The 27,439-nt window shown below is 52.3% G+C and overlaps 1 protein-coding gene across 1 annotated transcript; it reads left to right on the forward strand.

Moving 5' to 3' along the window:
* The first annotated feature begins 2,707 nt into the window (after positions 1-2,707).
* Positions 2,708-26,698, forward strand: LOC127387913 (mannan-binding lectin serine protease 1-like). The gene is given in 12 exon segments (XM_051626815.1): positions 2,708-2,946; positions 4,880-5,105; positions 11,196-11,373; positions 11,622-11,689; positions 11,691-11,754; positions 12,248-12,444; positions 12,744-12,891; positions 13,305-13,423; positions 14,282-14,360; positions 18,516-18,653; positions 19,518-19,592; positions 24,096-26,698. Coding segments are annotated over 12 exon segments (2,397 nt in total). The 5' UTR covers positions 2,708-2,737; the 3' UTR covers positions 24,992-26,698.
* Positions 26,699-27,439: the final 741 nt, after the last annotated feature.

A 27,439-nucleotide genomic window follows, 5' to 3' on the forward strand; every position in this document is an offset into this window, starting at 1 on the left:
ATCCCTGGCACCACTAAGGTAGGTATGTGTTAGCTGGATGGCCTAGGTAAAGAGCAGGTAATAGGAGGCAAGGTGACTGTTGCCTGGCACCCTGCTTGGCCAGCATCACATCCTCCTCTCTGGGACCTTTTTTTGCCCTTACTCTTGGTGGTCACTTCACACAGCATGTGAGTGGCCAGGCCTGGTGACAGCAGACCGTCCTCTCTGACAGGAGTGAATAATGCTGGATAAGGCCTTGCAACAGGAGCAGATTCTCCACCTTCTTCCCTTTGCAGGCCCCTGTCCATCTCCTCACCCGCAGACTCTGCAACACTGGGTTTAGATTGCTACAGAGGCTGGGGACAACCTAGAGGGCCAAGCCCACAGGGCTGCCAGGTGCCACTGCACCTCAGTGGGAAGAACCCTGCATGGAAGCCCAGCCCCACAGCAGCAGTGGGGTGCAGAGTCTGTTTGGGCTGATCTGTTTTAACCGAGGGAAGCAATGCAATTACCCAGGCCAGCTAATTAGGGCTCCAATAGGACTAGTAGAAGACTGGGACACTGCAGGGCTGGAGTTTGGAGCAGGAGGGAATGGGAATGCAGGAGGCTGCAGACAGCTTGGGGACAGCAGAAATGAGGTTCTGGCCCTTCAGCTACTCCTAAACTTGCTTTAGGAGCCCATGCTGTCTCAAGTCAGATTTGGCCAGAAAAATCCCTGATCTGGTCAGCGTGAACCTGCAGGGAACTACAATTCTGCACACACACGGGGTTTGGGAGGCTGGTGGATGCAGATAAGCATTTGGGCAAGGAAAACTCCCAGGATGTGGCAGTCTGGCAGGGAAATCAGCCCTGAGGGCTGCTGGTGAGGTTTACAGTGGCAGGCCTCTTAGGCATCTCCTGCTGCTCTCCAGAGCCTACAGGGTCAGCTCTAAGCTCATGCTTTAAGCTCATGCTACAACCAGCAACGTGGTCCAAAAATATGTTGAGCTTGTGTTGCTGCTTCACATGTCCCAGTCCAGCCTCATGGTGTAAACACAGACTTTGACCCTCAATAACTTGTCTCAAAAGAGGCATCATCAGACCAAGAAAATGTCACTTCAGAGTTACTGTTGTCCCCGAAGGAGCTGTTTCAACAAGCTATAGAAGGCTGTTGTGTTGGGAAAATGAGTGTATGAAGGTCCCACCCTGCAGAACATGCAGGGGAAAAAATAGATCACAGTGTGTTCAGGGCTCAGACAAGACCACACTTGCCTGCAAAAACAAAGCCACGATTTGACACATTGCTTTCATATTAATTAGTTTGATCAGCTTGCCTGGGTGTGTTAGCATGGGTGAGAACTCACGTCTGCACAGTGATAAGCTGTTAAAACTTCTCAAATAGTGGTACAAAAAATGGCAGACTGAGATCTTCCCTTTGCCCACAACCTTTCTGCTGTTTTTCTAGTGCTTTTCCCCTCATATTTTTCTGTTTTACTTGTCTTAGTCTCCGAGGTACCATTTCTTCCCCAGTGCAGAACCAGAGATCCACAGGAGCAAGAGAAGCAGCTTCTGCATGGGAAGCCAAGGAACTGTCATCCCCCAGAGCACAAAGGCAAGAAATGGAAAAAGAGGAAAACCTTTTTTCTTTACTCTCTCCCTTCCCCTCCCAGCTTCTTCGGGATGGCAGGAGGGGCAGCAGCCGCAGAGCCTGGAGTTAACATCGCCCCTTTAACAGCAGCCTGACATCAGCGAGCTGGGGAGTCCGGGGAGGGCTGGGAGCTGCTGCTCCAGGAGTGGTGCCAGCACATCCCTGTTTCCCTGCCTCTTCCATGCTCTTGTTTTAACACGCCGCACATGTATCCGTGCCTGCCAGTGGATGTCTGCAGGGTTTACATTAACCAGCTCAAGCTGAAGCTGGTAAACAGCTATTAAAGTTTTGCTCTTCATGTCTCCAAGGGTGTAATTTCTGGACGAGGGAGTCACTTGCATCCTTTGACTTCTTACGAGCTATTCCCTCGTTTGCAGCCCAGATAAATCTTCCCGTTTAGCTGTCCAGGGAAGAGGGATTTGGGTTGGTTTGTGCCTGGCGTGGGGAGGGGAAATTAATCTTCTGTGGCTTAGTGGAGAGTGATCACGGTTCTACCTGTTTCCTCAAAAGGAGAGAGTCGGGCTCAAAAACTGTAACTATACAGTTCGACGTTGTCACTTCGGAGCAGAGTCTGCATCTAAAGCTGCTCTTTTTGCTCCGGGACAAAAAGACGGACCCAGCAATTCCTCCTGAGTTCTGCAGGAGGCTACAAACTAGGTCTTGATCTTAATCGGACTATCACAACTCCAAAGTTTCTTGGAAACCAGATTCCCATCCCAAGCACTGCACGGCACTGAGCAGAGAAGCAGAAACCAAGTCCCAAGCAACGATCCCAGCTGCAGCACCACCACTAAAGCTGTTATCCCCGCACAGGTTTTTTGTGTTTTTATTTCACACGTTCTTGCCTTCTGTGTTTGCTGGAGCCTCCGACCCTATTGAGAGGCAAATTTTAGCCATCTGGCAAAGCAGGCAGTACAGGGCGGAGGGGGGGGGGGAAGGAAGAGAGAGAGAAAACACAATGTGCATGGGCACACACACACACAAAACTCTGGAGATTAGGGAAGACAAAAACTTCGCTGAATGGGGCATTCAGCCGCTTTCGCTGGAGCGCACGGGCAGCCCCGCGGCGAGAGAGGCGGGAGCGGCGGGGAGTTGGGCTCCGCTGCAGGCAGGTCTGCCTGCCTTGCGGGGATGTGCGGAGCGGTTGCAGGCAGGGGAAGGCGTGACCTGCATGGAAAATGCCAGACAACTCCAGACGCACACACACACTGGCGCGCACACGCTCACAAATCTCCGGTCGGAGATAAGGCGGCCGGCGGAGCGCTCGGAAGGAGGCAAAGCCGTCCCCCGCCACCCAACCCGCAACCCTCCTCGCCAAACCCTCCCGGCGGGGAAATGAGGTGAGTTGGGTGGCCACGGGCTGATCCCGGCGTCCCGCACGCCGCGGTTTGGGGGGGCACGGCCGGGCAGGAGGGGGGGCGGGGGGCGCGTGTCCCGCTGAAGAAGGTTTTTCCCTCTGATAACCGCGGCTTCGGGTTCCCCACCGGCGATGGAACGAGGCGCTGCTCACGCCCGGGCTTCGTGCTGCAGCCCGGCTTGCGTGCTGGCATCCCGGCGGGGCCGGGGGAGCCTGGGGCGCCGGGCACCCAACCCGGGCGTCCCGCTCCCCCATCACCCGTGGGCAAAAGGTGTGCGTGAGGCTGGACGTGCCGCGCGGGCTGCAGGTTTCTGCCTGCGCCATGGTCGTTTATCACTTTTATGAGAGGTGAAGACTTTCCTGGCATGGGAAAGAAACTTGTTGCTTGACTTCGCCTGGTTAAAAGGGAAAGCAGAGCTGTACCGGCAAGCGGCCCCTTCAAGTCGAGGAGGTGATGCCCATTTACACCAGCTGAGCATCCAGCCCCTTCATGTACTCTGACCAGAGGAGAAACAGATTTTCCCTTCACACATTTTTGTGGTTCCAGAGAAGCCGTCAGGAAAAAAAAAGGCATGTTCAGCCTCACTCTGCTTGAAAGAAAAATCGATCCAAGTTTCTCAGCTGCCATTAACTTCACTTTGTAGTGAAGAGCTGTGAAAAATGATGGCACTACACAAACGAACCCCAGAAATCTACTGCCCTGGTTTTGAAAGAACACAGGTTAAAAATAATCCACTCACAGGTTCAATTTCCTTACCAGCACATCTAAATCAAGCCCTGATTTTGAAACCAGGTGTACGTGTACATGTGAGTGTTTCCAGTGCCTGTAACACACACCTATGAGCCTTTGCCAGGCCTTAGTACCTACTTTAGAATATGGAAATTTTCATCTGTAATGGCTCTAATTTCCTACATGTTTCTTTTCGTTTCTGCACTCCATTGGGTGTAAAAAGCCTGAGGTCTGCCCCACTTTCTGGGTCCCATGTCGTGGCACAGGCTTTTGTCTTTGCCCATGAGGCACAGGCAGCATTCTCCCCTTGCACAGAGAAATACTTGGTTTATGCTCACTTTCATGCTCAAATGGACCTCAAGGCTGGTGTGAGGTCAGCTGGACTGCTACTGATTTACCTGTTCTCTCTGCTCTCCTCTGGGACAAACAAGTTGGTAACAAGTTGGGATGAACTCTTTAGGCAGGGATATTTTCAAAGCTGAGTTTGATGACAAAAGATCTCTAAGGATCTGAGCCTCTGTGTGCTTCTCCATCTGGCGTGAGTGGTACCCTAAGAATGTAATAGAAAGAGAAGAGAAAAAATGGAAAATAGTGGCGAGTAACATGCTGGGTTACACTGCTGAGGCCCTGGCCCATCCTTGCCCAGCTGCAGATGTGTGCTGTTCATTGAGAATCAATGATCCCAATTTGGCAAGATGAGGCTAAGCAGTAATAATAATAATGGTACTTTAGCAGTTCTTGCCATGATGCTTTCATTAAAATGATTTAGAAAGCATCACTATTTTATTAAGCATCCTTATGTTTATTCTTCCATTAAATGAAGATTTGCCCATCAGAGCTCCACTAGCAGCTGCTCCTCCAAGAAACATGAGAAACACTGAGCTCTTGACAGCTCCTGGAGCTGGCTGGGAGCTGTGGAGATGCCTTTGCATGGCATGTGGAACCTGTGTCACCCACCTTTCAAGGGAGCTCCTGGGAGCCACACGTAGCTCCCACCCTCACCTCCACCTCCACCTCCCCTTAACTTGGTGAGGGGCTTGTTAATGGTGACAACCTCATGCTGCACCTCCTATTCCAGCCTTTTCAAGTGTGTGACTTTAAGCAATCCACTTGGGAAAAGATACTGAGCCCTCAACAGATTTGGGCATTGCCAGAATTTCATTTCATCTCCTCATGTGTTTTCCAGGTACCCACTGACCTGGTCCTTTTGTGCGTTGCTGCTCTGCACAGCAGATGCCATTGAGCTGACAGACATGTTTGGGGAGATCCAGTCTCCCAACTTCCCTGATTCCTATCCCAGTGACTCAGAAGTGACATGGAACATCTCTGTGCCCGATGGATTTAAGATCAAGCTGTACTTCATGCATTTTGACTTGGAGTCGTCATACCTTTGTGAATATGACTATGTGAAGGTGAGCTGTGATATCATGGGGCACATGGTTTAAGCCTGGTTGGATGGAGCTTTGAGTAACCTTGTCTATTGGGAGGTGTCCCTGTCCATGGCAGGGGGATTAGAACTAGATGATCTTCAAGGTGTCTTCCAACCCAAACCATTCTATGATTCCATGGTGGGGTTGACAGCAGACTTGTTGGGCCAGCTGAGAGAGGGTAGGGCTGGAAAAGCTGGGAACAAGCTGGTTTTCCCCATTTATTAGGCATGGGAGTTGTCAGTCTGGTGGAATAGTAAGAGCAATTCAACATCCATTGAACTAACAGTGAATGGGATGCCAGATTCAGAGCTTACCCACAGAGGACCATATTTTTGAAAGCATTTGGGCACTTAATTCTCACAATGGGATTTACACACCTCTGGGTTGATGGAACCCTGTGGCTGAATCCCCAGCCTGTGCCACTCTGATGCCAGCCACATGCAAGAAGGACCCTTGAGTTTGGCACCCTTTGCCAGACCATGGCTGTGGCTGGCAGGCTCTTTGGACACCCCGTCCAGCCCCCAGGGAAGAAAAAGGGAATGGTTTGAAGCTGCAAGTTGGGGTCTGCAAGCAGAGCCTCCCACAAGCTGCAGGGCACAAACCCAAAGACTCCCTTGGGTTCAATGCAAGCCCATTTCACAGCTGGGATACAAGTTTCAGGTGCACTGCTGGCAAATACCTTCATCACAAACAAGATTTAGAGGTTCCCATGGTCAAAACCACAAAGGATTTCAGTCTGCTTTATTGCTGGGCAGTAACTGCGATGGGCCACACGCTGCAGTGCCACAGGGCATCCTTGCCTCATGCACCACACATCTCTCCAAGCAGGGCTTTCCTTTGCATCCAGGACAAGCTGGGTTCTCCAGATCTTTGAACTTGGTCAGGTTTGGTGCTTCTAACAGAACAGCTGTAGCAAGCAGGTGCTTTGCCTGGCTGAGCATGTCTTACCCCATCACCTGGCACAAGCCTCACCCTGCTCTCCGCACAGATGCAGGTGGAGGTTGTCTGGAATTGCAGACCCCTGGTGCTAGTTGCCAGCTAATTGAAATTGTTGTTTTATTCTTGCCCTAAGAAAACAGAGCAAACATTTGTGTGTTTTTTCAGCTAGGATCTGTTATTCGCTGCTTTAATTTCCCCTTTGTGCTGGCACTCATTCTGCTACTAACAGCTCTCATTGAGGTTTGATTCGTTCTTTCTGCTTCTCCTGGATCTTGTCCAAGCACAAGGGCTAGGGACATATATAGAGATATATTGCTTTAAAAACCCAATAAGCTCACGGAGCGGATTTCTTGGAAACTTTCCCCATTCCAAGTTTTACCCCTCCTCCCACCCTTCACCCCCTGCTCATTTTTCCTTTTTCATAAGGTTCCCTGTTATTTGGCCATGGTGCCAACTTGGCACCATAGCTCTCCTTGCCGCTGGATTTCCATAAGAAGGCGGCATTTTTCACAGGGATTTAGGTCTCAGCTGTATAAATTTGCTCGGGGCTGTAACTGAGCTTGCAGAGCCACAGAATTCCATTTGAAAAGTGCTGAAAATGGACGGATTACTGGAGATCCGGAGGGTTCTCTGCTGGGTAGGGGTGCAATCTTGATGCTGGTAAACCACCAGCTTAGAAAACATTCAGGAGAGCAGCAGGTGACTCTGTGGCTGTTTTCCTCCTTGGGTCTGTGCATCCAACCTCTGTCTGCAGCTGTGCAAGACTTAAAAACAGAGTCAGCCCACACTTTGACCGTGGGCAACAGTGCATGGCTATAGAGTATAATTATAGACCCAACACATATAGATGATTCTCTGTAACGCTCTGCCAGTCCCAGTGAAGATGCTCAGAAAACCACAGGTGCTATCTCTGTGTTCCACGGTACTCAATGGCTTCCTTCTCCATTAACTCGTACCACTGCTTTCTGAACTCACAGTGACTTTAATCTGTGCAACATCCTGTTTCAGAGAGTTGTGCAGGTTAAATACATGATTATACACCTGCGTGTGTGTGAAGAAACACCTTTGTGTTTGTTCTGACCATGGGTCTGACCGGGCTCTTCATCAGGGTCTTCATCATCTTGGCTCCCATAAGAAGGAGGTCAAACAGGGGGATCAGGAGCCCCAGTGCAAGGTGGGGACCCAGCTCAGGACAGGCAGAAAGCTGCTGTGCCCTGGGCTGTGGTGTCCTTTCCTCCCTGGCTGCTCCTGTGCCCAAGCTCTTGAGCAGTGTAGAAAATCATACTGAGTGACAAGCCCAGGGTGAGCTGTAAACCCAGGCAGATCTCTGCCTTCGGGGTGGTCTTCGGAAGGGAATAGTTTCCAGAGCTCTAAAACAATGGCTAATTAAAACAATAGCAGTTTGTTTATATATATACACATATATATACATGCGTGTGTGTGTGTGTGTGTATATATATATAAAGAACATGGTGCCTAAAGAAATGGTTGCCAGCAAGGAGGCTTGTTTGTGCAAATGGGAATGGCAGAGAGGGGGAGTGCTGCTTCCATAAGGAAGTGAGCCAGCAGGAATGGGGGAACAGTCACCTCAAAAACACTCACCCAAAGAGTGCAGGTTGGAAACATGAACCACATGCTACCTCAGGAAGCTGAGCTCCAGTCCCCAGTGTGTCAGAGACAGCCACTCCCCAGGTTTTGGATGGCTGGGCTCTCTGGGTCACCCGGCACTTTTGCACACAAGTCTCCAGCACTGGGCCATGGCACCCCAAAAGCCACAGCTGTGACCTGGAAATAAGGTTAAGTGACTTTACTAATGTCACTGAGGAGCCCTGTGGCAGAGGCAGAGAGATAGGAAATGACATCCTGACTTTTGAGGGACCTTCACAAGTAAATCCCCAAGCATATTAGGTGCATGTCTGCACACAAAAGGACCCTTAACATATATCATACATGGGGAGGGGGATGCATGCATACTGGGGAGAGGATCTCCAGGAGACCTAGATGGAGGCTCCTGTTGGGGGCTGTCCCATCCCTCTTTCATTTCCAACAGGCAGCAGCAGCAGTCATTCTGCAAAAAAAAAACCCGTTCATCTGGTCATTGCCTCCTCTCCAACTGCAAGGCAGCTTGGCTGGGGCTGATCCATGCCCTTCCCTGAGTGTCTCCTCCCTGTGTCATGTTCCCAGTGTCTTCAGCCCAGCGCTGTGATTTCTCTGCCTAATGAGCCATTTATATATATTACAAGTGGTACGCTTGGCCTTCATCAGTCCAATTAGTGCATTCCTGGAGGGCTGGAGAGGGGGGGTTTGGCGGCTGTGTTTCCGTATAACTGGCTGCCTGGTCCCCTCCAGCAACAGACACTGAACTGCCGGGCCAAATTCCCCTTGGTTTGGTGGCATTTCATTAACTCACCCACTGCAGGAGGTATCTCTGGAGCATCGCTGCTCCAGCATCCCTAGCAGCCCATGCCCTGGGGCAGCATTTCTTTGCTGCCAGGCTGGGGAACCCCAGCTCCTGCCCCAAAGGGGGCAAATCAGAATGGGGCAGAACTGGGGGCCACAGGGCTTGTGTCACCAACTTCACTTAGCCACAGCCCTAACCAAAATGCAGGGGGACAAAGCCACAGCCAGGGAGGGACCCCCATCCATCTCCATCCAGAGGGAGAGAAATCTTAACAAGGGAACGAGGAGAAACAGGGAAGATGGCAGGATGTAGTGGCAAGAGTAAATTTAAGGCACGAGAGTGTCTCTGTATTTTATTTTTCAAAGGAGGATTCTTTCAGCGTATTTTTATAGGGAATTTCTCTGCAGCAATTGATATTTCCCTCAGGGACACATCTTCTCTAGTGAAAACGTCGACATCGTGACCCGAGAGGGAGAAACTCCAAACAAACAACCAGGATTTAATTACCAGCCTGCTCACTGGATGTAAATGATCTATGAAAAAGTATACAGTCCTCAGCAGAAGCAGCAAATATTAACCAGGGATGATGACCTCTCTGTTTAGTTTACTGCTGGAGGGCTGTCTCTGCTCCCTGTGGCTTGGGGCATGGGACCCGTCACAGATAAGGGACTGTGGATACCTTCAGTGAGGAGAGCACAGCTCTCCCGGGCCTCATCCTGCTGCTCCAGGGCTGTTTCCAGGGATGCTAGGGGCAGTGTTTGGGCTGTCCCTGTGGTGGGAGCATCTTCAGGGCAAGACACGGGGCACCAGGAAGGTTCTCCCGCACTTTGGTGATGCCGTGCTGGGAGTCCAGCACCAGTCAGGGCTGGAGGAGAGGGATGGGAGCTGACACAGTGGCTCATGTGACAGTCACCAGCCTTGCACGGGAGCTGGCTGGAAATTGCTCCTTGACACAGGTTTCCTTAAGAAAAAGCAGTTTCTGCAGAACAGGCTGCATGTTGGGGCTGAAACACCATTTTCCTTCACTTTTGGTGATGGTGCTCCTGTTTTTCAGTTTGAAACACGATTTCATTTCAAAACAATCTTTCTTGCAGATTTAAAAGAGATTCTAGAGCACCACAATATATTTCAAAGGGATTGAAACCAGATGGATCCCAAATTACTTGTTTTCCTTTTTTTTTTTATTTTTTTATTTTTCAGAATGCTGTTTCACAAAGAAAAAAGAAATTCAATTGGGTTTTTGTCCCAGTGCTGGGTGCGTGTTTTTCTCCAAATTCTCAAAATTTATCATCGGAAAGTCTCTCTTTTCTGGCCAGCTCGAGCTTGTATGAGAGGATGGAAAATATCTAGAGGCAATGTCAAGGCATGCTGAGTTGCCATTTCCACGTTGGCTTTCCCTGGTGTGATCGAGTTTCCGCCTGCTTGTTCAACCCTGGGAAATTTCCCTTTCAGCCTGAGACCCTCCCCAGCTGGCACATCCCAAGGGTCTCCAGAAGATGGGGATGGAGCTGGAGGAGGGACACACCTCGCTGAGGCTGTGCAAGCCAGGGAGAGCATGGCAACACCTCTGGGACCCTGTGGGTCCCTGAGCAGGCGCCTCTTTTCCCCGGGCATGGGCTGGGGGGCTGCAGGCTTCATCATGGCCTCAATAGTGTTGTCTTGGCATGAGCTGCCGTGGCGTCACATTCCTTGGCAGAGGGGTTATTCATATTCAGATCTCCTGGGGGAAAACAGGCAGGGTGCTGGGAATGAGCTGAGAGAGGTTGTGGTGGAGAGCAGGGCTCAGGCTGGAATTTGTAAGAGGAGATGGGGTCAATGCTAAAATGGTCCTGGGGAAAACAGTGAGGAAAAAGGAAGGGAGGGGGTTTCTAGGGAAAATCAGAGGGGGTTCCACAGGTATTACAGTGCTTGAAGGCACGGGCATGGCTGTGCTGTAAGGGGTGCACACAGGGGCTAGTGAGTGTGCTGGCAGGATGACAGGACACATTCGCCCCCTGGTCCTCTCCTGTAGCTGTCTGAGTCCAAAACAGTGCCTGGTACTACAAGTATGGAACCAGACAAGGGCCCTGTGAGGCAGGGACAGGACTGAGCTTGTCCAAGCCAGCCCAGGACAGACACAGAAACACCATCCAAATTACAGGTGCTGCTTTGAGCTGATGCAAAATCCATGGGCAGGGGCTCATCTGGGGTCCCAGCACCCTCCCAGAGCACAGTCCTCACACAGATGCTGCTGCTTGGATCAGCATTTGGGCTGGGGGAGGAGATGAGGGGGAGCATCTCAGGTACCAACCGCTCTGAGTGGGAACAACATGGCCTGGAGCTGATTTTCACACCCCTTCTGCACTGCCTGCTCACGTCCTCACCCTACCTCCCGAACAGGATCCTTCCCTGTATCCTCCCCTGATAGTCCCCAGCCCCTCCCTAAATCCTAGATGCTACCTGTTTCCTCAGCATCTGCTTCAGAGGGTGACCACAGGCACAAGTGGGCAGACCTGAGTCCCTGGGTTCATTTTGCAGAAGCTATTTAATGGCTTTACTGCAGTAACGGCACCTCAGAGAGCCAGAGCAGTGGGAGTCAGACCTGCTGTGCTGTGAGCATCCCCAGGGTGATGTCTGGCACTGGGGAGCATCCCAGGAACTTGTCAAACTCCTTCACTGTCCAGGTGCTCAGCAGAGTCCAGGCGGCAAGTCCCAAGCCCTGCTGAGCACTCACCCCTTCTTTCTACTGACAGATTGAAGCTGAGGACCAGGAACTGGCAACCTTCTGTGGCAGGGAGACAACAGACACGGAGCAGGCTCCTGGCCAGCAAGTGATCCTGTCCCCAGGGCCCTACATGGGGCTCACCTTCAGGTCTGACTTCTCCAATGAGGAACGCTTCACTGGCTTCGATGCCCACTACACTGCCGTGGGTAAGCAGCAGTAAAGCCTGCAGGACAAGCTTGCTGGGGCAGCATAACAAATTTGCTGGGATCATATCCCAGGCCAGCCTTGGGGACACTAGCAAGAGGAGTCCTCGGGCCATGAGGGACTCACTGGATGTTTGTGTGAGCCGCCACATAGGACAACTAATTTCTCAATGCTGTGGCATATGTCCCTGCATTGAGTGATGGGGGGGGTGCTGCAGAGTGACCTCCTTTCCTTGTTACCTCCATCCTAGATGTGGATGAGTGCCTGGAGAAAAGCGATGAGGAGCTGGCATGTGATCACTACTGCCACAACTACATCGGGGGGGTACTACTGCTCCTGCAGGTTCGGCTACATCCTCCACTCTGACAACAGGACCTGCAAAGGTACTGCCCAGGCACAGCTTGAACGTGGGGACAGTCACACAGAGGGGTCCCTGAGCAGGAAATACACCTACCTAACACAGGCAAAACTGCCCTTCTTGCTGTCAGGAGGGCTGAGGTGCCTACAAACAAATAGCCTGAGACTGGGGAGTGCACAAGACCCACAGCCCTCTTGTGTGGGAAGGAGATGTGGTTTCTCCCATGGGCTATTCCCCTCAGCTAAGCCCTATGGACCTCCTCAAATCAGAGAAATGAAAAATTTAGTCTCTCCTCCTAATCTGCATCATATAGATTAGCTGGGACTAACACACAACACAGGACCCTTAATGCCACAGGCATACCTGCAGCTTGGTTGTGTGGAGTTCTCCTTGCATGGACTCATATTCAGGGTCCATGGACCACACAGCAGACCCCACTCCACTGGGAGGGCTCCTGAGTGTGCTCAGGGCTGGGATGTGGCTGGCAGGGCCCTGAGGGAGTCATTGCTGTGTTTCAGTGGAGTGCAGCGACAACCTCTACACCCAGAGGAGTGGGGTGGTCACCAGTGCCGACTTCCCCAGCCCCTACCCCAAGAGCTCGGACTGCCTGTACCGCATCGAGCTGGAAGAGGGTTTCTTCATCACCCTGAGCTTTGAGGACAGCTTTGACATAGAAGACCACCCTGAGGTGACCTGTCCATATGACTACATCAAGGTGAGCTGGGCTCTAGACATTCCTCCTGTCCTGCTCTCCTGGTGCCCTGGTGATGAGACCAAAATTGCCCCAGTCTGCACAGGGGTGATGAAGCCAGCAAGAGCCCTCTCCTTAGCTGAACCCATGTCTGTTACCATGTCTGATTTTTACCTTCTCAGCCAACAGTGGCCCTCTTCCAGTTCACATCCTCCCAATACATGGTGCTTAAGCCCCACTGACCCCACTGCAGCCTCAGGGTGAAGCAACCATGTGGGATCAAAGATCCTCCTCAAGCCACACACTCTTCTTTCCTTTGACAGATCAAAGCTGGCCATAGGGAGTTTGGCCCTTTCTGTGGAGAGAAGTCCCCAGGACGCATTGAAACCCAGACCAACAGTGTGCAGATCCTCTTCCACAGTGACAACTCAGGAGAGAACAGGGGCTGGAAGCTGTCATACACAGCAATTGGTAACTCCTGCTGCTTTCCTCCATTTGCTGGACTTGGGCAGTGCTGGACTGCAGGTAGAGGCCATGAGTTTGGTGGTCTGTGATCCTGTCTCCAGAAAATGTCTGTCCCAGAAATCACAAGAGAGGAATAAAATAACATGGAGCCCTTCCAAGGGCGTTGTTGTTGGGGTTTTGCTATGCCAGATGGGCTGTGAAACAAGACCACGTTGCAAAGCAGTGCAGCTTTGGGCAGGATAATTTAAAAAACTACTGTTACCAGCTCCCATCCTTATAATGCTCAAAGCCAGAAGCAACCCAGGACTAGGGGAAACACCTGGGTCCCCCACTCCTTCTTGAAGAGCCTGGCTGAGCCCTATTGATGTAGGTTTTATTCAGCTGAGTTTTGTTTCCCTTTGTTTTCTCTTTATTCAAAGGAAATCCATGCCCCCTGGTGCAACCACCAATCAATGGGAAAATCGAGCCTTCCCAAGCCACATACACCTTCAAAGACCAGGTCGTCATCAGCTGCAACACTGGATACAAAGTACTGAAGGTATGGGGTGACAGTGCAGAGCTGGGCACCTGGGTAGGAAAGGGGGGATCCTTCCTGCCAATGCCTTTGCACCTCTGTTTGAGAGTGAATGCAACCCACACACCATCCTCACCCCAGGGACAAGGATGAACCCTCCTCTGAGAGCCACCAACATTCCTTCCCAAAGATGCATAGGAAAAGAGGAGATGGCACTTTCCTGAGTTAGACTCTCCTCGTCCCTCTGGAGCTGGCCAGCTCACAGTATGCCAGAATTGGCACCTCTGCCAGAGAAAAAGTCAGCAAAAGCCCCAGAGAAGCTGGCAGGGCTCTGCCTTGCTCCCCACCTTGGCAGGCACTGTCTCAGCTTCCCGGACAGCCCTGCAGAAACCAGCCTCCACAGCCCAAGCAGTCCTCCAGGACTCTAGGACAGCTTCATCAAGTTAAGAGGGCTGGGATTTTGGCAGGCCCTCTCTGGGAAACAGCTGAGAACCACAGGGAGCACGGGTGACTCACAGGGTAGCTGTCTTCCCTCCAAACCAGTAGCCTGCTTTGACTTCTGACATGGAGCTGGGTATTTCTCTGATCTCCTCCCAGACTCATCCTTCATGCAGAGCAGCCTTCTTACCCAACCCAGCACCTAGAGCAGGAATAAATGTCTCCAGTCCTCCTGCACTCAGCATGCCACCCAGTTGCTGGCAACAAGAAAACTCACCCAGTTTTTAATTATGATTTTATTGCATTTTTTAGCCAGAAAAGCCCTCTTCCAGGGGGTCTGGCTATATCTTGATTCAATCACCAAAAAATTGATGTTTTATGGAGAGATTAATTTCCTTGCTTTGTACATTGATGGTGCTTTTCTTGCTGGTGTCTTCTGCACAGGATGACCTGGAAAGTGACTCCTTCCAGATCGAGTGTCTAAAGGATGGGACCTGGAGTAACAAGATCCCTATCTGCAAAAGTAAGGACACCCTTCCCCACCCTGCCAATGTCCTTTTCCTGCTGAAATATTTTCATGCTAAAGGGAGCTGCCCTGCCAGAGTAGAATTTCTTACTCAGGGACACAAACCCAGCCAGAGAGGCTCCATAACTCTGCAAAGCTCTTTTGGCTTGTTCTTGGATAACATAATAGGGCCTGCTCCAAATGCCACAGCAGGAGGTTGGTGTTTTTATTTAGATTACTCATATAACTTGATTTGTGAGGCACTTTGCTGTCTTGCTTTGAAAGAAAGAGTAACTCTGGCTCTTGAGAGCTTGCTCCATTGGATAAATCTGGGACAGTTTGGGATAATATAGTTCCTGGTCAAATTTTCCTTCCCAATTGGAAGGCTGCTAAGACCTAGGTCATTAGAAAGTTCCTGGGTACTTGCCTAAACTGGGTGCTGCTCAGCTAAGTGAAAGGGGAGAGAAAAGTTGCCCCAAGCCTCAAAAGAAGAGAAAACAAGAGAAGGAAGGAGATGCCATTTGAAAGGATGGGTGACTATTTGTATCATCTCTTCTTTCATCTAACGCAGCTCCTCTCTCAGCCCAGTCTTGGGAAAAGGACCTGATAACACCTTTTCCCTTTCTCCAAAAGACTCTCAGCCCTCAGGGTGGGGCTCTCACTGCTGCTCATTCTGCTGTGAAGCTGGCCAAGAAAGGAAAAACCAGCAAACATGCTCACAGAAGGTCCTTAGACCTTCTGGAAGAGGCAGGACCAGATGCTCTCAAGGGATGTTGGGATCCAGGCTCTCCTCATCTGGGCAGATCCTTTTTCTTTTAATGGTATTATGGACCCTGCCTTAGGAGAGTATTTCTGGGGTTCTAATTCATTATTTCTCACTCAAAAAGGAAACAAAGAGGCCATCAGAGCTGCTAAATAGATGCATACCAGAAAGGACTCCTTAAAACGTGTGTGATGCCTCCACCCTACCAAGGAACTCCCCACTCCCACCACTCTCACTGCCACAGTCTCCCATTGATATTATCTAGCTTGAGCAGAGATCAGACCAAAATTGGCATTGACTAATTAAAACAAAAACAAAACAAAACAACAACCCTAGGTAAATATTTTTAACCCCAAAGAGTTGTTTGGGGTTTTTTTTGTGTTGCTTTTTTTTTTGAGAAAATGGAAATGATTACCTGCATGATTCCAGCCAGGCTGGAACTGGTTCCTTCTTGTGAAGTGGCTCACTGCACTAAATTTCTACAACTTTTTTTGAAAAGCCAAGAAGCCCCTAAATAGGCAATTCAGGCCTCCAAACTGCAATGCCTCCCACCTCCCCGGGATGCCTGGGAGAGGCAGAACATGAGCAAAACCAGTTTTAGAAAGCAGTGCAGAAAATAGAAAACTTCTCGGCCAAGGTGGATAACATCCAGCTCCGTGGCCTGGCGAGGCTAAACACAAGCCCGTGACAGCTTCTCCCACCTGCTGTCCCCACGTCGCCCGGGCCAAGCAAAGCCCCGTGTCCCCGGCACGGCCGTGGCTCTGCCGGCAGCTGCGGCACCGCAGCAAGGCTGCCCGGGCGCTCCTTAATGATTCCTGGTATTTTGGGGGCTGGGTTTCCTGCATGCCTCTCTCTGCTCATCTACTAATTGGGCGTTCTCTCTCTGCTTTCCTCCTTCCCCTCTGCTTTCGGTGCAGCTGCGGATAGAGCCGACAACCAGACAGAGGGAAGAGCCGGCTTGGAGCGAGTGGCCGCATGAGGCTGGCGCCAGGGCCGTGCCCCCCGACGGTCTTGGTGCCCCTCTCTGATCTGGCCCCTACCCAGGGCAGGTCCCCTTTGTCCCTGGCCCGGCTGCCAAATCCATCTCCGTGGCTTGTCTAACTGGCATGGCACTCTTAACCTCTCCGCGTCTGGTGCTTTCTTAACTCCGCCGCGAGAAGGGGGAAGGAAATTTGGAGTCGAGCCTCCCCCTCCTTTTCCTGCTGCCATGCCGCCCTGCGGGGTGGGTGCCTGCTCGGCGCTGGGACCGGGTGCTGCTGCCAGCTCCAGGCATGTCCCCCGCATCCCTCCCTCCCTGCTCGGACGCCTCAGCCCGGCTCGGCTCCGCCTGCAAAGCGGCAGTTGCGCAAGGAGCACGGCATGGCTGCCCGGCTGGTGGCTTGGTTGGTTGTTTGGATTCAGCCTCCACTGCCCTTCCTCCCTGCCCGCAGTCACAAATACGAAACAGTCCTTCCTCTCCTCTCTCGAAGCATCCTGGCGCCTTTTAGACCCTCTGGGCAAGGAGGCCTGGAGGATAAGTTGGCAACGCCAGCCCTTTCCTGCAGGCAGCAAGCCCTGGCACCAGCACAAGGGATGGGTGCTCCTCCATCTCCCCTTTGCTTCTCAATGCTGGCCCAGCAGAGGTGAGGACAGGCTGGTCTCAGCCTTGTTGCAGCTGAAGGGTGAAGGTCAGACCCCGCTGTCTGACCCCATCCACGTACCCAAGAGCACCAGGCATACACTCCGGGCTCCTTGAGGCACTGGGGGCTTCACTGGGAGGATGCTGGGATGTAGATTAGAGGCTGAGAGAGGAGGAGGTACATGTTGGGGAGCTTGGTCCAGCTGCTGGCACCACAGCACAGGAGTACCTTGTGCCCAAGCACTATGAGAAGAGAGCAGGAAAGCTCAGGCCAGCTGAGGACCCTGGGGCTGGTGAGAAGGGTCTGTGTCCACTCCTCTGGCCCTCTGCAAGGCACAGGTACCCAGAGTGTCCACCCAACCTGCCTGCAACCACACACCCATCTCATCACCTGCTGTCCCTGCAGGGTTGAGGGGACCCTGGTGAATGGTGAGCTGCGATGTTTCGCTATAAACCAGGCTTTTTTCACCCAAGCAGTGAGGCAACCCTGAGCATCAGCGCATGTCCCTGGTGCCAGCTACTACTTCTAGTGGATTGTCTCTTCATTAGTCTGGATCACTGCATGAGGACTTAGGGCTCCTGTCATCAGCCCCTTCCCATCCTGGAGCACATGGAGACACATGAAGTTCAAAACATCCCTGATCCACAGGACCTGCTTTCTGCAAAGTCACCCATCCCTACTCAACCCTCCTGAAATGTGACAGACCACAGCTCCACAGCATTGCATGTCCCGGGCAGGATCAGACTCTGGTTCCTGCCCTCCCCTTACACAAATCCTCCGAGATGGGACTGGAGGAGGCTACACAGCATCACCCAAGCATGCTGTGAACTGCACACCCAGAGGGGAGCCACAGCTCCCACTCCTGGCTTCAGTGGATGAGCAACTTTGCAGTCTGGGGTCCTTCCTGGGGTGGGTGGCACAAGCCCAATCCAGGGGACAAACTGGGAGGAGAGGCTGGGCAGGCCACTGTGAGGGAAGTGAGAGAGAAAGGGGACCACGGACAGGTGATGATGGTAAGAGTAATGGCACCCTGGAAAACTTCCCTCCAATGCACCCTGAGCCCACATCAGGGATAGGTGAAGCAGAACCAAACCTGCCCAAGGCCTGGGGGATGAAGCAGGTGGGATATCACCCACATCTGCTGGCCTCCCCCTGCCCCCAGACCAGCCAAGCTATGCTCTCAATGTCCCTCATCTCCTGCCATCACAGGACAGCCAGGAACTACGGTTGCTCATCCTGAGCTGTAAATGCTTACCAGCACTGTTTGGTGAGCAAGACCCAGAGGAGGAGAGATGAGGCCATGATCTCAGCGAAGCCTTTGCATAGAGGAGTTCCCCTGATGCATGGTGTAGGTCAGTGAATCACTGCCTGCCTTTCACTGCCCACTCCTAAGGGATGCAGACACTCCAGGAGTATCTCCAAATAGTTCTCACCTGCCAGTGGAGGTTTCTTCACCTCTGAAAGGTACAGCAGAGAAATCTGGCATTAATTAAGTGCTCAGAAGAGGCTCCCAGCATGGTGGTCAGTGTTGGCCACACAGCCTGTGGTCAAACAATGCCACTGGTGTTCAGCAGTGTCAGACACGTGCCCTGTCTTTGCAGGGTGGCCATGGTGGAGTTTCACAGGGCCAGGCAGAGGTGCCCTAGAGAAGGGAGATACAGGACTATATGGGCCCTCGCTCTGCCCCATAAGATCATCACCACACACCAGAGCCCAACGTTAGCTGCCTGCTGGCTGGCTGGACACCCCACTAAACAAGAGTTCAACCCCCCCCTCTGTGTTGGCTTTCAGTTGCTGACTGCAAAGCGCCGCCGGATTTGGAGCACGGCTTTGTCACCTTCTCCTCCAGGAACAACCTCACTACCTACAGAGCAGCCATCCAGTTCCACTGCCAGCACCCCTACTACCACATGGCCCCCAACAGCAGCGGTGAGCGCGGGGCCCCACCACGGTGCGGGTGGGTGCCTGGCTGGGTGCGTTGCGGGGGGAGCTTGGGATGGCTGCACTGGGATGTTCTGCAAGCAGCAGGCTGTGGAGGTCACCTGCACACACTGTACCCTGCATCTGCACTGCACTGGAATGTCAGACTGGCTGTTTCCTGTTCCGTAATGAGGTAGGATGGTGTTAGGGCTGCCTGGTGCAGTGTGGCTGTTCTCCTGAGCTCTGCCTTCTCATCCTGCCACCTGCTCCATGCAGCGCATGAAGTTTTCTGTCACTGTGAAAGGAGCTGCTGCTAGAGAGAGCACCAGGTCCAGCAGCCTCAGAAAGGGCTCCACAAGGCCCATGGGATTATGGCAGACTGCGTTTCCACCTTATCCCCCTGTTCCACAACTATAGAGACACCACAAGTTCCTCTGCTGAGCACCACTGTCTCTGCCTTTCAGACCCAGCTTGGGGCAGCAGAAGGGGTGGGCACACACACACCCATCCTCCTTCCTCCTCACATCCCTCCCTCGCTGCTCACAGCCCCCTGGACACCCACTGGCCCCATGCATCTGGTCCCAGCCTCTGGTGTGCATTAGTGGAACAGGCACAGGCAGCATTAATGGGGCAGCAGGTCCCAGCCAGGACAACTCAGGGCAATGAAACCAAGGATGGTGGCACGTCCCCTGCATGAGGACAGGGTTGCCAGGGCCTCCCAGGGAATGGAGCACAATGAGTGTAAAAGGATATTCACCTCCTGCTCTGGAAAAGGGCTCAAAGGGTCCTGGCATCTGGGCATCATCTGCTTGCTGCAAAAGACACCTCAAGATGCCAGGGCCATAGCCGAGCTAAATCTTTGTTCTCTTCCAGCCACCTACACGTGTGATGCATCCGGGGTATGGAGGAGTGAGGAGCTGGGGACTGAGCTGCCATCCTGCCGACCAGGTACCACTGCTGGGACAAGGGGTGTGGAGCAGAGACATGTGGGGAGGGGGATGCCTCCATGCCTGACCTGCTGCTTCCCTAGGCAGGGATCATACTTCCCGGTGACAGCACCACATGTCTCGGCCATATGTGCCCAGCTCCTGCAACACATAGCCAGCAGGGTGATGGGGACAGAGCCCTCCTGCTGCCTCTGCTGGCCCAGATGGTCAGGGTGCAGTGGTGGCACTGGGCAGAAGTGATGAGGGTATGTCTCTCTAGCAGTATGGGAGCATCAGTGGGGTCACAGCCATCCTGGCTGTCAGGGCTTCCTGTGCTCTAGCAGACAAGGACACCAGCAGCCCCAGGGCAGAGCCGACTGGCCACATTCAGCCCCCAGCATCACCAGAGGTGGCTCCAGCCAAGGGTAGATCATTACTTGTCCTGTGCTGCTGGCTGTCAGCTCCCATTTAGGAGCGAGTCCACATGCAGGAGCAATTAGCACCTCTAGGACCCTCACAGAAAAACACTTTGCAAGGAAGGAAAAGTCCTTGACAAGCATCCACAAAAACTCCTTTGAGCAGCAGCAGCAATGTTTGCAGCCAGCAAATTTCCAGGCCACTCGCCCGTTCAGGATTAAACAAAAGTCCCTGGGATGTTGGCTGGCCATAGCCAAGCGTGGGGCCAGGTCTGGCTGCCAGGCAGGGGGGCTGGAAGCAGGCCTGGGTGTGGGTTGTGGTGGGATGTGCAGGGACAGTTCTCCACTGAGGTGAAGTGATCGGGTTGCAGCAGCTGCAGCCATCCTGGGGCTCTGGAGCTGGCTCAGCCCCATGAAGGGTATCTGCTCTCCAGCCACACTGAGTGACTGCAAGACCAGATGAAGGACGCTCTGAGATTCCCAGCAGTCCAGGGAGCTCTGAGACCAGGGCTGTGGCTGCTCTTGTTGCAGCAGCTGCTCCCTGCATCTCTCCTTGATGTTTCAGCCTGAACTAATTTGAGCTGGGAGCATATGGGGACATCTTTTGAGGCCATAGCTGCTTCCATGGGCCACTTCCAGGCCTCCTGATTAGTGACAGAAGTCAGAGAGACTTCAGGAAAATGGAAAATCCCAGAGAGAGGGTGAAGTTCTCCTGAGATCAGGATCTGCAGGCAGCAGCTGGCCAGCTGCTCTTCAGACCTTCCCCGTGTCTCACGCCACCTCCCCATCAATAGAATCTTCTCTTCCAGGCCACTCTCCTTCTGCCTCTACCATTAGTGGGAGAATTTGCAGCCTGGTCAGCGTTTTTATATGTAATTTAATAGAATAAATATTTGGCTGGATGAGCTTCCTCTAAAACCATCTCTCTGCGACAGCCGTCAGCTTTGGTGCAGCTGAGCAGCTGAGCTGGGAAGCAGGAATTCTTTGCCTGAGCATGTTTTCTATTCCTTGCCGCACTGGGAAAGACAGGGGAATGGAGCAGACACAGAGACACACTCCCTCCCTGGCAGAGCCATAGTTTTCCTAGAAACAGAACCCATCTGCAACAAATCCATGTTAGCAGCTCCTGGTGCTCCTGCCCTGGCTTCCAGGTTGACTGTCAGCCCCAGTCCCATTGCCCTGGGGGGTCAGACCCTAATTCCCAGCATACAGGCTAAGGGCATAATCCCGGCACTTTCCATGGAGGATGTGGATTCCCCTTGCAGACTCAGAGGGATGAGACCAGCACCTGTGTTGCTGGGATTCCACACTAGTTCAGCCGTGGAAGGATAAGACCAAATTGGTTCCCACAACCTCCCAGTGACATGGACACCCCCAAGCACTGACCACCCTGGTAGTCCCACTCCACAGTGCTGCCACAGGCATGAACCAGCCCCACCAGCACTGCCCTTGTCCCAGGGCTTAATTCCCCCAGAGGCAGAATTGTACCTGTCCAACCTTCTCTGAGTCACCTTGAGCATGCTGAGTCCCTTCTCTTCCTCACGCTGGGTCACTGCACCTGGATAAAGCTCTGGTGGCAAACCAGGCAGCACATCAGGGCTCCTCAGACATTAATTCTGAGTTGGTTGAGGAGCTGAGCAGAGGGATGCTGGTTTGGCTGCCAGAACTGTAGTGAGGACTTTGGATGTATGAGTAAAGTCCACAGTGCTAGGCAACATCTTATGGCCAAGTCTTCTCCAGCCACAGCTCCTCCGGGAGGACAAATGCCATGGCTGTGAGAACACAGATCTTGTGACAGGTCTCAGAGAGAGGGGTGAGGCTGGGCTGATGTCAGATTCCAGTCCTCCCACCGGTGTTCCCCTGGGTTTCTTCACTCGGCAGGAGTCAGGCAAGCAGCTGGATGGTCTGGGAAGGGCTGAGCAAGCTCACAGGGCACGGTGAGGCTGCAGTATTACTCATTTGGTCTTTCTGCTTCTGAAGTGGTGTGGATCCAGTCAAATCACTCCAGAAACTGAACTGCAAAGTGAGGAATTACAAAGTGCTGGCTGGCCCTCAGGCTGTCTCCTTGTCACACCTCTCAGCTCAACTGTACAACAACCCTTTAATCACAGTCCTGTTTTACCACAACCCAGGCTTGGCAGAAATCATAGCATCTGCCAGCTCTTCAAGATACCAGAAGGATTCCTCCACTTGCCATCCCCCAAGGAATCTGGTAGCACCATGGTCCCCACCTGGAGCACAGATCACATAGATGTAAGCCAAGACTAAGTCTGATACTACTTTGAGTGCTTGAAGTCCCACTCTGTCTCACATGTTTTGCTGAATTCACGCCTGACTTCAGTGTCAGATCGGGTAGAGTTTTGGGGCAGCTAACCCTGGATGAAAGCCTCCACTGCCCCCAGGTGTGCTATACACAATTCTGACTATCCATGTTCCTGCCCTGTGGGCAACAAGTCTCTGTTTATATCAGATGAGTTTGTTATTTTCAGGGTAAATCCTCCAGGCTCTGTAGCAGCACATGGGACCTTGGCACAAGCACACTTTTTTCTTCAAGGACTCTCCACCTTCCTTCGTGATCGGGCCACATGTGCTGTAGTCCTGCTCTGACAGGGCTTGACCCTTCCCAAGCTCAGTTGACACTCTTTGGGCCTGAGACCCATCAGGGCTTGTAGCCAGAGGTGTGCCTAGAAAGTCCGTGGTCTCATGATCAAGAACATTCACATCCTCCTTTCACAGGCTATAACAAGGGTAAGGAAGGAGGTGGCAGCTGGGAGGCTACTGTTTTTCAGCAAACTTTTGGGACTAATTTGGCCTTGATTGCCATGACCAAACCCAGGATGGACTCCCACAGAGTTGGGACAGCAGAAGCAGGGAGATCCCAGCTCTGAAGATGCCTCTTCCCTGGTCTAGGATGGGGTCTACTGGCTTAACTTGGTTTCAGTCCTGTCTCATTGCCAACAGAAGAATGGCCTGTTCTGGGCAAACTGCAATAACCATGGGAGCCACACAGCCACACTCCACATGCATGTGAGCTGGGGAGATGCAAGGGGAGATCAGACCACCCACTGCCCCACCACAAAGGTATTGCAGGCCCCAAAGGTGCAATGATGGATGGTGCTGAGCAACATGCATTCATCATTGCAGGTAGATTATGCCAAAGGCTTAGTGGTGTCTCCTGGGACAACTGCCTGAGATCCTCCCTTGGGCCTCCCAGGGTGCCATGTAGGAGCAGGTACCAGGACTGGGGTTTCCATGGGCACCTGGAGAAAGGGGGCCCAAATCCTGACACCAAAAGGTTCTACTGATCCATAGACAAGACACTTTGCTAATCTGGGCCCCATCGTCCACAGTCACAGAAAGTATGGGACATCCAGAGATCTTGGTATGGATACTTTTAACTCTTGGAAAGCCTGGGGCTGTGAGCAAAGAAATATGCTTTGTGCTCCAAAAGGATGGCTGAAATAGCTCAGACAGCAGAGACAGGGGCAGATCCCAAAGTCAAGTAGCAGGCTGATGACAGACAGCATTAGCACTGAGGTCTCCTGGTTTCTTGTTTAACCCTAAGGCTTTGAAAAACATAGGGTGGCTTCTACTTCACAGAAGAAACTGGACAACCCATTCAGGCTTCAGACTGGTCTCTTTGTTCATCACTAGCTTCACAAGGGCTGAACAAGGTCACTGCACAATCATCATGGAATTGCAATAGACTGCTCCTCTTCCAGGAGGGCAAACTGCTGCCGCCAAAATGGTTCCAGCAGGCAAGGAAGACACAAAAGGAGCTGGGGCTGCCTTTAGGAAGCAAAACCCTCCACAAGCACAGACGCGTTCCTTTCTCAGACATACCTCCACAGACCTGTTAGCGTAAGAGATGGGGTGTAGTGCCCAGCCTGCTCCAAGCTCTGAAGCACGCTCTACCAGGAGAAGGTAAAGGTGGCAGGGAGGATGGACTTTATCCACAGAGAAAAAGAAAAGAGTTGCTCTCTGTGAAAAAGACACAAGTGCTTGGTTTGAAGATAACCAGCCATGTGGCATAATCTACAGGGATGTCCCTTTTCATTTGTTCCCTAGATAAGTGCTGGAAGTAACTGTCCTGTCCTTTTTGTCCCCAGTGTGTGGCCGTCCGGCTCGTTCCCTGCCTGGAATCATCAAGCGCATCATTGGCGGGCGAAATGCAGAGCCCGGCTTCTTCCCCTGGCAGGCCCTGATCGTGGTGGAGGACATGTCCAGGGTGCCCAACGACAAATGGTTTGGCAGTGGGGCCCTGCTCTCAGACTCCTGGGTGCTGACGGCCGCCCACGTGCTCCGCTCCCAGCGGCGAGACAAGACTGTTATTCCTGTCTCCAAGGAGCACGTCACAGTCTACCTGGCCCTTCACGATGTGAGGAACAAGATGGAGGCCATCAACCGGACGGTAGAGAGGATCATCCTCCACGAGGAGTTTGACATCCAGAACTACAATCACGACATCGCTCTGGTCAAGCTGAAGGAGAAGGTGACCATGGGGAACTATGTCATGCCTGTCTGCTTGCCCCAGTTTGAACACGAGCTGGAGGGGCCTCACCCCAACACGCTGGGGCTGGTGGCTGGCTGGGGTATCTCCAACCCTAACATCACGGTGGATGAGATCATCAGCTCAGGCATGAGGACACTGTCTGACATCCTGCAGTACGTCAAACTGCCGGTGGTGCTGCACGCAGAGTGCAAGACCAGCTACGAGTCGCGGTCGGGGAACTACAGCGTGACCGAGAACATGTTCTGCGCTGGCTACTATGAAGGTGGGAAGGACACTTGCCTGGGAGACAGTGGGGGAGCCTTCGTCATCCAGGACCCGGCAACTCGGAGGTGGGTGGCCCAAGGGCTGGTCTCATGGGGTGGCCCAGAGGAGTGCGGCAGCAAGCAGGTGTACGGTGTGTACACCAAAGTCTCTAATTATGTGGACTGGGTGGAGAAGAAAACGGGCTCCTCAGAGAGGTGGACATTTTTGGACCCGGAGCTGGGGAGATGAATGACTAAGCAGCCTGCTGCCACAGCTCCCTTCCGTGTTGTTCTTGTTTAATGTGCTCCAGACTCTGGTCTTTCGCAAGCAGTAGCCACGATGCTCAGCACACGCCAGGCCTCTGCTAACCCTCCACGTCATTTGTTTCACTTGGACCCTCATCCCTTCACTTGTGCTCTTAGGAAATGCTTGCTAGGGAGCTGGAGGAAGGCAGCAAAGGGCAGAATTTCAGCCAGCATCCTCAGCTTGTGCTGCCCATTTCCAAACCTCACCCACAGTCCCTGGGAGCCTCCCTCCGAGCCAGGACAAAGGCAGAGCAATGAAGGCAGCATTTCCCTGCCACCAAAGCTTGGGTCACACACAGGGAATTGCCCCCAGCCACAGGGCTCTCCAGACAGGTCTTCCCATCAAGCGACGCAACTGCAGGAGCTACAGAGGCTATGGACAGTGCAGGAAACCCAGCTGGGCAGGCCTGGACTTCACAGGTCCCTCACACTGTGGAACACCTTCTCTGTGCAAGGAGAAGTGAAAGAGCCCTGGGAGTTTGCTATTCTTTTTATTTGCAAACAAACGTCCCTGCCTGATGGCATCATAGGTGATATCCACCTGGCCCTGGGGTTGTGAAGATACATTCACATTAGCCCTAAACTTCAGCCATGGCTGGAAAGCTATTGGCTGCCAAGTCAGCACCAAAACCCAAATGGGCTACCCTTACCCCACCATGGTGCATGGGTGTCCCACAGATGAAACAAGGACAGGGAATGGGGTTTGGACTCAATGTCACCCTCACCTCCAGCCACCAAAACTCCTCCAACCCCCCCCATCACCTCAAGCCCTCTCCAGTTCTACCCCCACACTAGTTCTTGGAATGGTTTCCAGCCACAGAAGACCTCCCAAGGAAAGCTTTCCAACACATGAGACAGCATCACATCTGCTGTACCTAAGCAATACTTATTTTCAGCAGAATAATTTCAGACAAAATGCCCTTCCTTGGAGTTTCACCTCTTCTTTAGGGGCCTGGGTAATCCTGCATGGCAGTGGATTCATCTTTGCAAGAACCTAATCCCTTTTAACTGCTTTTAAATCCATTGATTTGGCTGATTTACAGGTTAGTGATGCTGTTCACTGTTTGTTCATGGCTCTTCTGGCCTATTTCAGGTGTCCAAGTTACTCCAACTCACTTAACACACCAGGAGTATTCCTATCTCCCCAGCTTCCTTCCATGGCCCATGCAGACAAGTAAGCCCTCCCAAAAAACAAGGTCAGGTGAGCTTACCTTCCTTCAGCAGGGACATCATCTCCTTCACTTGCCAGCAAAGCCCTCCTATAGCTGTAAGCAACACACCAAAACTGCCTGCTGTTCTCTCTGTGTGCCTGTAGCCTCCTTTGGGCCTGTCCTCCTCCTTTGGTTTTGCCATGCAAGGAAGGAGTCAACAGTGAATAAGCCACTCTGCCATTTTGCTATCACCCAAAAAGCCACTTCTAGGGCATGTAGAGGACCAGAAGGCCTAAGGAAGGTCAAATTTGCAGACATGCTAAGAACTATACTCTTGGCTCTGTCATGCAACTGCAAGGTAATTTTATATATATATAAAAATATATTAAAATATATATTTCTTTTTTGATACTACATTCTGTAAAATATCTGATGTCATGTAAGGATGGTTCTGTGTAATCATCCTGCTGAGAACAAAATAAAACTTTGATATTTTATGAGTTTATGCTCTGAGACTTTTATTCCAAGAGGAACACAGTCAAGGCTGGTTGGTAGTCTCTGCCCTGTGCTCCCAGGGGGATTCTCACACCGACCCTGACCCCAAAGCTGCTCAGCCCTGGCCCACGCAGCATCACAGGCTGCGACAGACCCTCCCCAGCTGTGAATACAAATTGCAAAAAATGGCAATAGGTGAGATCCTGCCCTTCAGTAACTTATAGCCTTAGCACATCCCTGAGACGGGGGTGGTGGCAGGAGGAGGGTGCAGCAACCTGTATGCTGAGAATAGCAATTACATCCAGGTCTAGTTGATGGAAAAAAAAACAGGTATGTGACTTTTTCCTTAAAAGAGGTGAAAAATCAGCCTGTCCCCTATAGCTATTGAACTGAGAGAGTGTGTCTTCACAGCAGAGGCTTTGGAGCAAGCACGGGTGGGAGCTGAGGCAGGGACACAGCTCTGCCAGGCATCTCCTCTCTGCATCACAGGCTGTGACAATCCAGCCTTTGGAGTGAGCTTACAATCGTGGGCACTGTTTCCCAACATGTGCCTGGATCCAGGGCTGAGAGCTGGGTTATTGAACCCAATTTTCCTATGGCACACAACTGATATAACGGTGTTGGGCTCCTCTGAGTTGACAGCAGGGAGAAGGGTGGCTGGTCTAGCTGGCTCACTGGTCGGAGACATCAGAGAGGTGAAGGAGAGGAGAAAGAAAAAGCAAAATCAAGGCAATGGTCCTCTGAGC

Source organism: Apus apus, chromosome 8 (assembly GCF_020740795.1).
Source record: "Apus apus isolate bApuApu2 chromosome 8, bApuApu2.pri.cur, whole genome shotgun sequence".
Lineage (NCBI taxonomy): Eukaryota > Metazoa > Chordata > Aves > Apodiformes > Apodidae > Apus > Apus apus.